This window comes from Oryctolagus cuniculus, chromosome 12 (assembly GCF_964237555.1).
Source record: "Oryctolagus cuniculus chromosome 12, mOryCun1.1, whole genome shotgun sequence".
Taxonomy (NCBI): Eukaryota; Metazoa; Chordata; class Mammalia; order Lagomorpha; family Leporidae; genus Oryctolagus; species Oryctolagus cuniculus.
The window spans coordinates 55,184,448-55,198,181 of NC_091443.1; the positions used below are offsets into that span (position 1 = coordinate 55,184,448).

Sequence of the window (13,734 nt, forward strand, 5' to 3'; positions counted from 1 at the left end):
GCCGGCTTCATCTCAGCACAGGCAGCGGCATCTCGCCGGGTCGGGGCGCCGATGTAGAGTTCTCCCGGGCAGCGTCATTTAACCGGACAGTGTTTAGTGAACGGGTCCGGGCGGGCCACAGAAGAAGGGGGATGGATTGTGTGTCAAGATTTGACTTGACGTCAGGTAGGTTTTCCATGAATGGATAATGCCTGAGCGGTGCGTTGCAGTTCCTGGCGTTTCACAAGTAACAGCCATTGAACATGCGGTTTTTATTGTTTTTAAAATGAGTTGCTGGCCAGCGCCGTGGCTCACTAGGCTAATCCTCTGCCTAGCGGCGCCGGCACACCGGGTTCTAGTCCCGATCCGGGCGCCGGATTCTGTCCCGGTTGCCCCTCTTCCAGGCCAGCTCTCTGCTGTGGCCAGGGAGTGCAGTGGAGGATGGACCAGGTGCTTGGGCCCTGCACCCCATGGGAGACCAGATAGGTACCTGGCTCCTGCCATCGGATCAGCGCGGTGCACTGGCCGCAGCGCCCATTAGGGGAGTGAACCAATGGAAGGAAGACCTTTCTCTCTGTCTCTCTCTCTGTCTATAACTCTGTCTCTCTCTCACTGTCTAACTCTGCCTGGCAAAAAAAAAAAGAGTTACCTAATATTTGCTATTCAGGATTTTGTAAATATGCAAATCAGCTTTATGGGTTTATTGCAAGTTTTTTAGGATTCTTTGGGAGGAAAGTCATGCTTCTTTTTGAAAATACCCATGAGTACATTCACAGAATTTGTGGTAAGGTACATCTCAACATCACCAAATTCATTCTTTAAGGGATAGGAATCATAATCATTCAAAGAACTTAAAAAGCAGATTTCATGCACTGATTAAATAGGAGTGTTTAAGTACAAAAGTACGTTTTATTTGAATTGTAAACTGAAGAGCTTAAAGATAGTTACAATACACAAAAGTTAAACCTCTTACATAAACTAAACTATCATTTTTAAGGACTGTAGTTTTCACATATGACAATGTAGAATTGATGATGAAGTTTTCATATAGAGATATTTGCTCGTTCAGTACTGTTGGGCAAATTATAATTTATATAGATTTTGCATGTAATATACAATGAGACAATAATTTAATCAATTACATTGCAGTTAATCTGCTGTTAATACAGACTCGGTGTCTGGCTTTAAATAGAAAAGCTATACTGAAAACTTAAGGCAGCAAGTGTTACACATATACAACATAAAATAGTAATATAACGCTAATGCTGTTAACCAAAGAGCGGAATACGTAAGCAAAATGCCAAAAGTGGTCTTAACTGAAATGCAAATTTAACTTTGTTTTTAAAATATTGTTTATTTTCGTGTAATATAGTGCATTTTAGAAAGCAATTTTCATAACTTGATAAATTATAGTTTTCATTTGTTAAAAAATTTGCACTTAAAATATGTAAATCATGTAAATAATTTTGTAAGAGGCTTCAAAATGTTTATATGTGGAAACATACCTACATAAAAGCATAAGTCAGTTGCTGTTTTGCTTCTTTTTCCCTCTTGTTTTTGTATTCTGGGCATTTCCTATTCAAATAATGGAGCAATCAGCTGTATAGTTGTAGAATGTTTTGAGAGAATGAGGTGTTTATATATAAATGATATTTTTTTTGGAAAATATAAAGTGCCTAAAAGCAAAAACGAGAGAGAAGCCAACTTGAAGGATATGTTTGGTATGATTTTAGCCATATTATATTCTTGCAAAAGCAACATCATTGAGACATTAGAAATACCAGTGTACAGAGTAAAAGAGGGAGTGTTGGATAGACAGAACACGGAGAATGTTTAGGGCAGGAAAACCACTTATGTGGGGAGCAACTGGGAGCAACTCGGACTAGACTAAGTTACTGGAATTAAGACTTATTCTATGCATCTGCTCTCCCACAATATGGCGCTGGGAGAGGAGCAAACAGCTTCTACCCAGCTGCCTTTCACCAACTTGACAAGCTGCAGGAGCTGCTCCTGATTGGAGGAGAGCAGCATACTCGGCATGTGGGTAGCAGAGTTGGGATTCGTGGAAGAGGACTATAAAGGAGGAGAGAGACAACATGCACCAGGAACATCTAAGGGGAACATCTATCTGAAGGAACACCTGTGCAGCCCCCGAGAGAGCCGGCCGGCGGTGTGCTGCTCCCCCGCGGAAGTGGGGAAAGTGGCTAGGGGGAACCGCCCTTCCACGGAGGTGGAAGGGACGGTAGCCAACCCGGGAAGAACCAGCAGCAAACCCGGGAAGGGCCAAGCAGACAAAAGAACAGCGCAGGGTCCTGTGTCGTTCCTCCACGAAGAGGGGGAGCGACATAATGGTGCCGTGACTCGGATAGGAAACCTAGGAGGGAAGAAACGGGAAGAAGTGGGAAAATACCAGAGAGAGAGACTAGCAAAGAGCCTAGGGAAAAGCCGGACGAAAAAGGTGCCGGAAGAAGCTATCAAAAGCCTAGGCATAGACTCGGATATGGACTACGGGGGGAGGCTGGGAGAAATCTCTAAGGTCGAAAGCGAAAGTGAAAGCTAGAACAAACAGACTCGGATACAGACTGTGGGGAGAAGCCAGGAGAAATGAGGGAGGAATATTGTTGGAAGAAAACTTAGGGAAACATACCGGGTAGAGAAAAATGTTAGGGAAATTGAAGCTGCGGGGGCTGGCCGAGGCGGAGACGTAAGCCAGCTTGGAATTCTTTAAGTCAGCCCGGGGAGCAAAAGGCGAAAAGTTAAACCAGAGGCGGAAACATGGGCCAGGTTGGAATCCGTCAGATTAGCCCGGGGAGCAAAAGACGGGAAGCCAAACCATAAGGCGGAAACGTAAGCTATAGGTTGAATTCGCCAGGTTAGCCCGGGGAACTTAGATTGAATACCGGTGGCGGAAACGTAAGCTACGCTGTGTGATTCGCGGAAGCCGCCGCGTGCAGAGAGAGCACGGGGCGTGAATAGATAGGGAACGTGGGGCTAGTGTGAGGCCGTGGTGTGTGCGCGAAGGGGCGCGGAGACCGCGGAGTGCGCGCGCGAAGCCGGGGAAGCCGCGCAGATGAGAGAAGCGCCGGCTGAAGCGGCTCAGAGCCGGGAAGCCACCGAGAAGCAGCCTCAGGGCGGGGGCCGGGAAGCTGCGGGGATAAGAGAAACAGAAATTTAGAAGTAAAATGAGAGAAATAGGAATGCTGGCAGATAGAAGTAAAATGGGAGAGATAGGAATGCCCGGAGATAGAGAAATAGAGAAAAATAAGGCCTCCCCTCAACATGGCAATGAGAGAGCTTGGATTCGGTCTGCCTGATTAGGGAGGTGGTGAGCACCTGCGGGTGGCTAGCAGCTTATGCGCCGCAGGTCACCGAAGACAGGCATGAATTAACATCAATAAGTCTCCCCACAATACGGCAATGAGAAGGCTTGGATTCGGTTTGCCTGATTGGTAGGGCTTGTAAGCACCTGCAGGCAGTTCTAGCAGAGCAGAGCATGCGCTGCAGGGCACCAAACACAGGCACGCATCAGCGCCTAAAAACCTCCTCACAACATGGTGAAGAGAGGACCCGGATCCGGTTTGCCTGACTGGTAGGGCTTGTAAGCACCTGTGGGCAACTCCAGCAAGCAGAGCAGAGTATGTGCCACGGGGCACCGAAGACAGGCACGTATCAACGCCAAAAACTTAAATCATATCACATGATTATATAATTGTTCAAACTCGTAGAAGATACAACACCAGGAAATGAACCCTTGTGAAAACTATATTGTGGTAATTATATGTCAGGGTAAGACATTTTTCCCACTGTGGTGAATGATATTAATATTAGAAAGGTTGTGCATGTGTGTGGGCATGGTGACACCATTGATACACATAACACAGAGTCATAAATATGAAAGTATGCTTGTGTGACCAGGAACCAGGCCATAAATGTACATATGATTGATTTTGTTTATTTAAAAAATGCTATAAAATCTAACTACTGAAAAGTGATACAAAAGATTGGCGGTTGTCGTGGAAGGGTAGATACGTGAAAGAGTGATTATCAAGGGAAAAGTACACTTAGAAACTGAAGCATGTGTTCACTGCCTTGACTATGACAGTCTTTTCAAGGCTGAACACACAGGTCAAAACTAGTCAGATGGGACAATGAAGTTTATTGCATATAAGTTCTGCCACAATAAAATCAAAATACAGTAATTATAAACAAGCTTCAATGTTCTGATCAAAACATCTAAATATATATTAGTAATATATATTTATTAACATATCAGTAAGCTAATCAAGATTTTCTGCCTACTTCGACAACCATAACATACTTTAAGACACTGAGCCAATAACACTTAGGTTCGTTGGTGGTTTTGCATCACTATTAGGACACAGTTTCTTTTATAACTGAAAGTAAAATATTAATTGTATTTCATTATGTAACTCAAGATAAGGTAACACATCAACATTGTAGAAGATATATCCTTAGTACTTATCATAAGAATATTTTTTCAAAACCACTAATGCTTAATGCTGGTTGATTTATGTGAGGTTTTCTTCTCTTCCTATTCTGATTTCCAGAAGATGCAATGGTTGGAATTATTTAAATATTTATTTATTTTATTTGAATGAGTTACACATAGAGGGAAGGAGAGGCAGAGTTACAGAGAGAGGTCTTCCATTTGCTGGTTCACTCCTCAGTAGGCTGCAATGGCCAGAGCTGCACCAATCCGAAGCAAGGAGCCAGGAGCTTCTTCCGGGTCCCCCAAGAAGGTGCAGAGACCTAAGGACTTGGGCCATCTTCCACAGCTTTCCCAGGCCGTAGCAGAGAGCTGGATCAGAAATGGAGCAACCAGGACTTGAACCAGTGCCCACATGGGATGCCGGCGTTGCAGGCGGCAGTTTTACTTGCTACACCACAGCACAATCCCCGGAATTATTATTAACAACAAAGAAATCCCAAAGAGATGTCCAAGATAATTATTACTATGATCTTTGTTCTGTTCAATAATTTCTTTTCAGTTCTGTTGGGTAATTTCACCCAAGGGATTACTTCACATGCTGAATATATGTCAGGCTGCAGGAAAACAGTTCCACAAAGATTGTCCCCACCCAACAAGGGACTTGTCTGGAACACCTATCACAAGACAAGACTAAAGGAAAATCTGATCTTAGAGAAACTCCGTGTTTAGTAAGTCATATCACCTCTCTGATATCTTCTTTAAGATGATTCTGAAAATATTTCTATGGATCTGTTTCAAACATGTCCACTATTCTTAGACTTGAGAATGAATTGTTGAAAAGTCCTTGGCATTTTCAGGAAACAATTCTGAGGTCTTCTCTTCCTGTCCTATTTCCTGCAATTTCTGTGGTCTCCAACACTGGGCCAATCACCACCAAATTGCATTGCCACTGAGATTCTCTAGGTTTGCCTGAGGAGCTGCCAAGTCTTTTGATGGCTACCTAAATATAAGCAGCTTCCAGTGATCCCTGTTTAAATGATCCCTCTCATTCAAGACCTTTAAGACAATAATTTCTTCACATCCTGACAGCATTGCAAGTAAGATAAAATATATTATAGACCTAGAAATAAAAAGGGTGAAAATAAAATAATTGATACAGAAAACTATTTACATGATATTTCAATTTTTTAAATTTAAATTATTACAATGCCAAATATAGTCACAAAAATTATTTTTGATCATCATTCAGTGTATTTTACAGAAAAAAATGGAGATCAGTTACTAACTGAGTGAGTTGAGTAAACGGAAGTCCACTAACAGAGTTTCTACTCTATTATTCTCTCCACTTTGAATTTGAAGAATATAAGCTTAAGAAAGATCATTGTAATAGGCAGTGAAATACAGGTCGTCTTACTAATCCTGGGTTTTTACTATGTGTTATATTTTGCTAAAAACCTGTTTTGTATTCTGTGTGTCTTTGAGGGAAGAAAATGCCTTTCTAGGTCACCATAGAAATACATGCCTGAGGGATATATCAGAATAAAAGAAGGCAACATTAGTGACTGGGCACTTTCTCCCTACTTACCTCACAGAGTAGATATCTCTGAAAATCTCTTAAATTCCATGAGTACATGTTTCTCTTTATAAAAATACAAATATGGAAGATCTCACACAGTTTTAATGTTATTAAAGGAGCGAATATATACGGAAGGACATTGCATGCAAAAGGGATGAAAAATTTGTCTCATGTTTTCATACTCTTAAAATTTTTGTGCTACAAGTGGGATTTACAAAGATTCTTTAATAAAATGCCCTTTTGCCTCTAGTAGGGTCCCTTAAAATATTAATAACTTCTCCTAAGAAGAACATAAGAAAGGTTGAAAAGTCATTGAGTTCCTGGAAAGCAAGCAAAATGTATGACCTGCTACTTGGATTGTACATCTTATAGGATCACTGAGTATGTATATGTTAATTTAGAGAAATTTGCCTAGTAAGTATTTTAAAGAAATGTTATTATAAGTATTTTGAGACAAAAGTATTCAGATGTACAATATTGTTTCCAATAAGCATTGGAAAGTATTCTCATTTAAAATCAATCACAATACAGAAGATAAATAATATTATGATCCACTGAATTCTAATGATTTTTATCTGTTCTGATTGACCCTCACTTTTGTTAATTTGAATGTACTATTTTACAAATGAGGGAATACAGACAGAAATAGGGTTAGCTGAGGAAACAAGGTCAGCCACTAATGGAATAAGTTTTCAGCCTACATTTGAAATTAAAAAAAATATGATTATTAATTCTCCTAAATATTGGTTAATATTAAGAATTAATTGGAGAATTCAAAAACATTCATGGAAAAAGGCATGTTATTAAGAAAATATGTGTGCATTTAAAAATTTTTGCACTGAAATAAACACTTTAATTCCATTTGAAGTTCCCTTATATAATTTGCTAATATGAAAAATTAGCAAATACAAAGCTAATAAAAACACTATTTCTCATTGGAGAATTTTTCCCTATGAACTTATGAATTCATAATTTAGCAAATTCATCTCAAACACAGTTGGAGTCCTGGTTTTGCTCCTAGTTATCTTCTCTGTTACTTATTCAACATATACAGAATTAGCTAGTGAAACCTTCTGAAACATTTATATTGATAAGAAAAAGTGTTTTAAGAAAAATATCAGGTTGCTCAAGTTTCCCAAACTACCACATCTGGGATACAATGTATATGCTGCCCACATCACAGTGGTGGTGCTCTTCTTTGCGTCCTGCATCATCACTTCTACAGCCACTCAGAATCACTTGGGTGGACAGAATTCTTGCTCGGTTTTAAATACAACCACTTACACTCTGAGAAATAAAAATATGAATATACTGTGAGTAGTATCAGGATATTTTCTTTAGAAATGAGAGAAAATTCTTCTATTGTTGTGAAAGATATGTTTATTTGTAAGTTGTGAGACTCTTATCTGTGACCTCTGTCCTTTTCTGTAACAAATATGTGTATCAACTAATTTCTTTAGGAGAATTTGCTCTCATGTTGGTCTTAATCAATTTCTGAGTTTTTAAAGTAAGGGAGGGAAAGTCATGATCATGAGTGGGTAATAGTTTTCATTGTTCACCTGTGGACCTGAGAAACACCCTAGAGATACCAAAGTATAAAAGAAAATGAGACACATAAAAACAGAAATAATGCCAAAGGAGAAAAATAATAAAAGGGAAGGAACACTGAACCTTTTCTTTTTTTTACAGTATCTATTTAGAGAATTATGTTCAGCTTAAAGAGAGATCAAAGTAAACAATATCATTAGTATTTAATACTTAAAGATAATCATTAATAATCATTATAGGTTTACCCTCAGATCCACTCGACATTAACACTCAAAAGAGGAATGCTGTTTGCACATGGATGTAATTTATTCCTAACATAGAAAACATAGGTAGATGAAAGATGCATAGATAGGTAACAGACTGAACAGACAGAATTTTGTCTTATTGAACAGGATAATATTTATATTTCAGAGTCTAGATATTTCCTAGCATCCATTTATATAATTGAAAATAAACCTTGCTTAGTGATAATCCTGAGTTATGAGGAGCTTACATTCAGAGTTCATCAATCAGAACCTCATTTCCTTTCAATTTGCTTAATCTGTTTCTGCATGACACTACTGTGATATTATTTTCTAATCAATTTACTTCAGATCAATTCTGCTGTATTATAAATTTTAATTAATGGTAAATTGTATGCCATAAATCATTATGCCAAGAATATATTATATGATCCTCTATATAGGTTCTCTCCTGAAAGTTCTCCTAAAATATATATAGCATAATATATGTATATATAATAGTATATAGTAGTAGTAGTATATATAGAATAGCATATTGCATAGTGGTAGAATTATATATATGTACATATTAGGAGAGAGTAAGCCAAAAATTTAATTTTATAGTAAGTACCTTATAGAAGGAGAGCAACTGAGAATTGAAGAAGGCCTATACACAGTACAGAGAAATGGTAGGGTTGTGTTACATCATTGGTACTGCATTAAAATATCCCCTCAACTCCCAAGTACAGTAGTGCCCCCCCTTATCTGTAGGGATAGATTGAGGATCTCCTGTCAGTGCCTGGAACAAATACATGCTATTTTGTTCTATACATGCCTATGATAATATCCCATAAAAAATAAGGCACAGTAAGATATTAGCAATAACGATTAATAAAAATAAAACTATAATGATATATTATAAAAAAGTTACATGAATGTGAACCTTCCCAAAAGAGTCAAGACAAATAGTAATATTTTCATACTACAGTTCAATGCAGGTATGTGATACGTAGGAAAGCATGATAGTAAATCAGTGAGGCTACTGTATATGACCTAATTAGAGTTACTTAGTACACTGGCTACTGTTAGTGCCCCACCCGGATTCCCAGCACTAGTGGACTGAAGCTAATTTACAGGACACCACTGTCCTTAAACCATACTCTTTACAGACCTGATTTCCTCATTCCCCTTTTATAAAGTGTACAATATAATCTCATCTCAGGCTCTGCTTCCTGTAGAATCAATAATAGACATGTAGTTTCCATTTCTCCAAAATTTCTCTTCACAATTATGCTTTACAATCTCTAAATAGATGCTAAACTTCAATGTGAACACCACATAAATAAATCCCATTTTTCTTCTCACTAACTGATAATCTGTCAAATCTAGGTTTAGAGGACATCCTGAATAAAATGGATTATGGAAATCAGTCCACAGTGTCAGATTTTGTGCTTCTGGGACTCTTCCATGCCTGGAATATTCAGGTCTTACTCTTAATATTTTCTACACTTTACCTCATCATTGTATCTGGAAATATTGTTATTGTGATTTTAATCATCACTGATCCCCATCTCCACTCTCCTATGTACTTCTTTTTGGCCAACCTGTCCTTTGTTGACATGTGGCTTTCTTCAAACACCACTCCTAAAATGATTACAGACTTTCTGAGGAAGAACAAAACAATTTCCTTTGGAGGATGCATGTGCCAGATCTTCTTTGCTCAATGTATTGCTGCACTTGAGATGGTGCTTTTAGTAGTAATGGCCTTTGATCGCTACGTTGCCATCTGCAAACCACTCCATTACACTACTATTATGAGCCTACAAAAGTGCACTGGGCTGGTAGTGACTGCTTGGACCATTGGCTTTGTGCACGCTCTGAGTCAAATTGTGTTTATTGTGCAGCTGCCCTTCTGTGGTCCTAGGGAAATAGACAGCTTCTTCTGTGACAGACCATTGGTGATCAAGCTTGCCTGCATGGATCACCATAATTTGGAAATTTTCCTGAATGTTAACTGTGGGTTTGTGGCTATAACTTCCTTTATCCTTTTGTTGATATCCTACACATATATTCTTCTCACTGTCTGCAAAAGTTCTAAAGCTGGAGCATCCAAGGCCCTCTCTACCTGCACTGCCCACATCACAGTGGTGGTGCTCTTCTTTGGGCCCTGCATCTTCCTCTATGTGTGGCCACTCAGCATCACCTGGATTGACAAGTTTCTTGCTGTGTTTTACTCTGTGTTTACACCTCTCCTAAATCCAATTATTTATACTCTGAGAAACAAAGAGATGAGAAATGCTATGAAAAGATTCAGGAGCTACTCCATGTATTCCTAGGCAAATAATAAGTGTCCAGAAACCTAATAATTCTTCATTATTTGGGAGTATTCCAATCAGCCTTTCTATGTCTTATTCTATATTAAATGAGATCTAACAAAGATATACAACCATCTCATTGAAAGCATCTTAATCAGTTTCCTTAAATTTTCTCTCAAGTTCACTTGGAAAAGTGAATTTTTGAGCATTGGCACCACCTTCAAAGTTTTCTTTTGAATCTTATCAATGAATATTTCTGGGGGGCAGTGCTTGGCAAAGCAGGTTAAGCAGGTGCCTGCAGCACCAGCATCCCATATGGGCACTGGTTCAAGCCCCAGTTGCTCCACTTTTGATATAGCTCCAAGATAATGTGCCTAGGAAGGCAGTGGGAGATGGCCCAAGTGCTTGGGCCACTGCGCCCACATGGGAGACCTGGAGGAAGCTCCTGGCTCCTGCTTTTGGCCTGCCCCCCATCCCTGACCACTTTGGCCATTTGGAAAGTGAACCAGCAGAAGGAAGGTCTATCCCTCCTCCTTTCTCTTTGTCACTCTGCCTTTCAAATAAATAAAATAAATCTTTGAAACAAATTCTGTTATTATTTTCTTAACCTAGCCTCCTAGGTTCCCCCCACTAATGGGAAAAAACAAGGGAAAAATGAAAAGTAGATGAAATAAGTAATAAAGTATATAGGGAATAGCAATGGAGACTATTCTTGTTTGGATTTCACTAACTTAATAAGGTTAAAGAACATAAAGTAAGACCTATTTGTATTTAATTTAATTATCTCTGTCTCAAGGTCTAAAATTTTTGTAAATTATTATTATTGTATGTTTGGAAATTCATTTCTGTGCATTTTCATAAGTGTTTGTTGGTCATTTGAATTTCCCCTTGAAAAATCCCTGATTAACTCGTTCACCCATTTCTTTACTGGATTGTTTGTTTTGTTGTTATTGAATTTCTTGAGCTCTTTATATATTCTGGATGCTAATCCATTAACAGTTTGCAGTTTGCAAATATTTTCTCCCATTCGGTCAGTTGCCTCTTCATTTTGCTGAGTGTTTCTTTTGCAGTACAGAAGCTTCTCAGCTTGATGTAATCCCATTTTCAATTTTGGCTTTGATTGCTTGTGCTTCTGGTGTCTTTTCCAAGAAGTCTTTGCCTATGCCAACATCTTATAGAATTTCCCCCATGCTGTCTAATACTTTGATGGTATTAGGTCCTCGACCCATTTTGAGTGGAATTTTGTTTAAGGTATAAGGTAGGGATCTAGTTTCATACTTCTGCACATGAGATTCAGTTTTTCCAGCACCATTTGTTAAAAGAGACTCTCTTTGCTCCACGGATTGATTTCAGCTCTTTTATTAAATATGTTGGCTATAGATGCATGGATTGTTTTCTGAGTTTCTATTATTTTCCATTGGTCTATAAGTCTGTTTTGGGGCCAGTACCAGGCTATTTTGATTGTAGCTGTCCAGTGGTATGTCTTGAAATCAGGTATTCTGATGTCTCTAGCTGTTGTTGTTGTTGTTGTATAAGATTGCTTTAGCTTTGGAAGATCTCTTGTGTGTCCATATGAATTTCAGCATAGTTTTCTATAGATCTGTGAAGAATGTTGTTGGTATTTAGATTGAGATTGCACTGAGTTTATAAATTGCTTTTAGTAGTATGGACATTTTGATGATGTTGATTTGATTCTTCCTATCCATGAAATTAGAAGATTTTTCCATTTTTAATGTATTCTTCCATTTCTTTCTTTAGAGTTTTGTAATTTTCACTGTAAAGATCTTTGACATTCTTGGTTAAATTTATTCCAAGGTATTTGATTCTTTTTGGAGCTATTGTGAGTGGTACTGATCTTACAAGTTCTTTCTCAGCTATGGCATTGTCTGTGTATGCACAGGCTGTTGATTTTTCTGTGTTGGTTTTATGTCCTGCCACTTTACCATAGTCTTTTTATAAGTTTCAATAGTCTCTCAGTGGAGTTTTTTCCATCCCCTATGTAAAGGATCAAGTCATATGCAAATAAGGATACTTTGACTTCCTCTTATCTAATTTGTACCTCTTTGATTTATTTTTCTTGCCCAATGGCTTTAGCTAAAACTTCCTGGGCTATATTAAATAGCAATAGTGAGAATGGGCATCCTTGTCTGCTTCTGGTCTTAGGGGGAATGCTGCCAGCTTTTCTCCATTCAGTGGGATGCTTGTCATAGATTTGTCATAAATTGCTTTGATTGTATTGAGGAATGTTTCTTCTACACCCGTTTTCCTTAAGGGTTTCTTCGTGAAAGGACATTGTAATTTATCAAATGCTTTTTCCACATCTGTTGAGATTATCATATGATTTTTGTTCTTCAGTTTGCCAATACACTGTATTATATTGATAGATTTGTGAATGTTGAACCATCTTTTCATTCTGGGGATAAATTCCACTTAGTCAGGGTGAATGATTTTTCTGATGTGTTGTTGGATTCAATTAGTTAATATTTTGTTGAGGATTTTTGCATTTATGTTCTTCAGGGATATTGATCTATAGTTCTCTTTCTCAGTTGCATCTTTTCCAGGTTTACATTTGGGAGGATTGCTTCCTTTTCAATTCTTTTGAATATCTTGAGAAGAATTAGAATTAGTTCTTCTTTAAATATCTGGTAGAATTCAGCAGTGAAGCCATCCGATCCTGGACTTTTTTTTTGTTGGGAGCATCTTTATTACTGATTTAATATACATCTTAGTTATTGGTCTGTTTAGGTTTTTCTATATCTTCATGACTCAATTCTTGTAGATTGCATCTTTCTAGGGATCTATTCATTTCTTCTAGGTTTCCTAGTTTGCTGGCATACAGCTAAACAGCTTTTAATTTCACTGATTTTTTGTATTTTTGTTTCAGTTTTATTTCTTCTCTAATTTTAGTTATTTCTTTCCTCCTACTAGTTTTGGGTTTGGTTTGTTATTGATGTTCTAGGTCCTTGAGATGCAATGATAGTTCATTTATTTGCTACCTTTCCAGTTTCTTCAAGTAGGCACTGATTGCTAAGAACTCCCCTCTTAACACTGTTTTTGCTGTATCCAATAGTACTTGATATGATGTGTGGTCATCTTCATTTGTTTCCTGAAATTTTTTGATCGCTCTTTTGATTTCTACTATGACCCACTGTTCACTCAGAAGTATGTTGTTTAGTCTCCATGTGTTTATCTATGTTCTAGAGATTCTTGAGTTGTTGATTTCTAGCTTTATTCCATTGTGGTCAGAGAAGATGCATGGAATGATTTAGATTTTTTGGAATTTGCTAAGACTTGCTTTTTGTCCTAGCATATAGTCTATCATAGAGAATGTTCAATTCACTGATGAGAAGAATGTGTATTCTAATACTACTGGATTTCAAGTCTTATAACAATATTAAGATATCAAGACATGTTACACTGGAAAAATACCAGATACATAGGCAAATAGACAGACTCAAGCCAATAAATAGACATAAATGTGGTTAACTGATCTTTGACAAAGTACCAAAGGAAACACAATGGGTGAAAAAGAGTCTCTAAAACAAAGTTTGCTGGCAAAACTAAACATCCACATACACACACAAAAAAAATAATTCTAGACACAGACCTAAAATCCTTCACAAAAATTAACTCAAAACAAATCAC

The 13,734-nt window shown here is 38.0% G+C and overlaps 1 protein-coding gene across 1 annotated transcript; it reads left to right on the top strand.

Moving 5' to 3' along the window:
- Nucleotides 1–6,960: 6,960 nt before the first annotated feature.
- On the top strand, nt 6,961–11,738 carry LOC100340518 (olfactory receptor 4K3-like). Its single transcript, XM_051822572.2, has one exon. It carries the CDS (start codon nt 9,187–9,189, stop codon nt 10,108–10,110), a length of 924 nt encoding a protein of 307 aa, XP_051678532.1. The 5' UTR covers nt 6,961–9,186; the 3' UTR covers nt 10,111–11,738.
- Nucleotides 11,739–13,734: the final 1,996 nt, after the last annotated feature.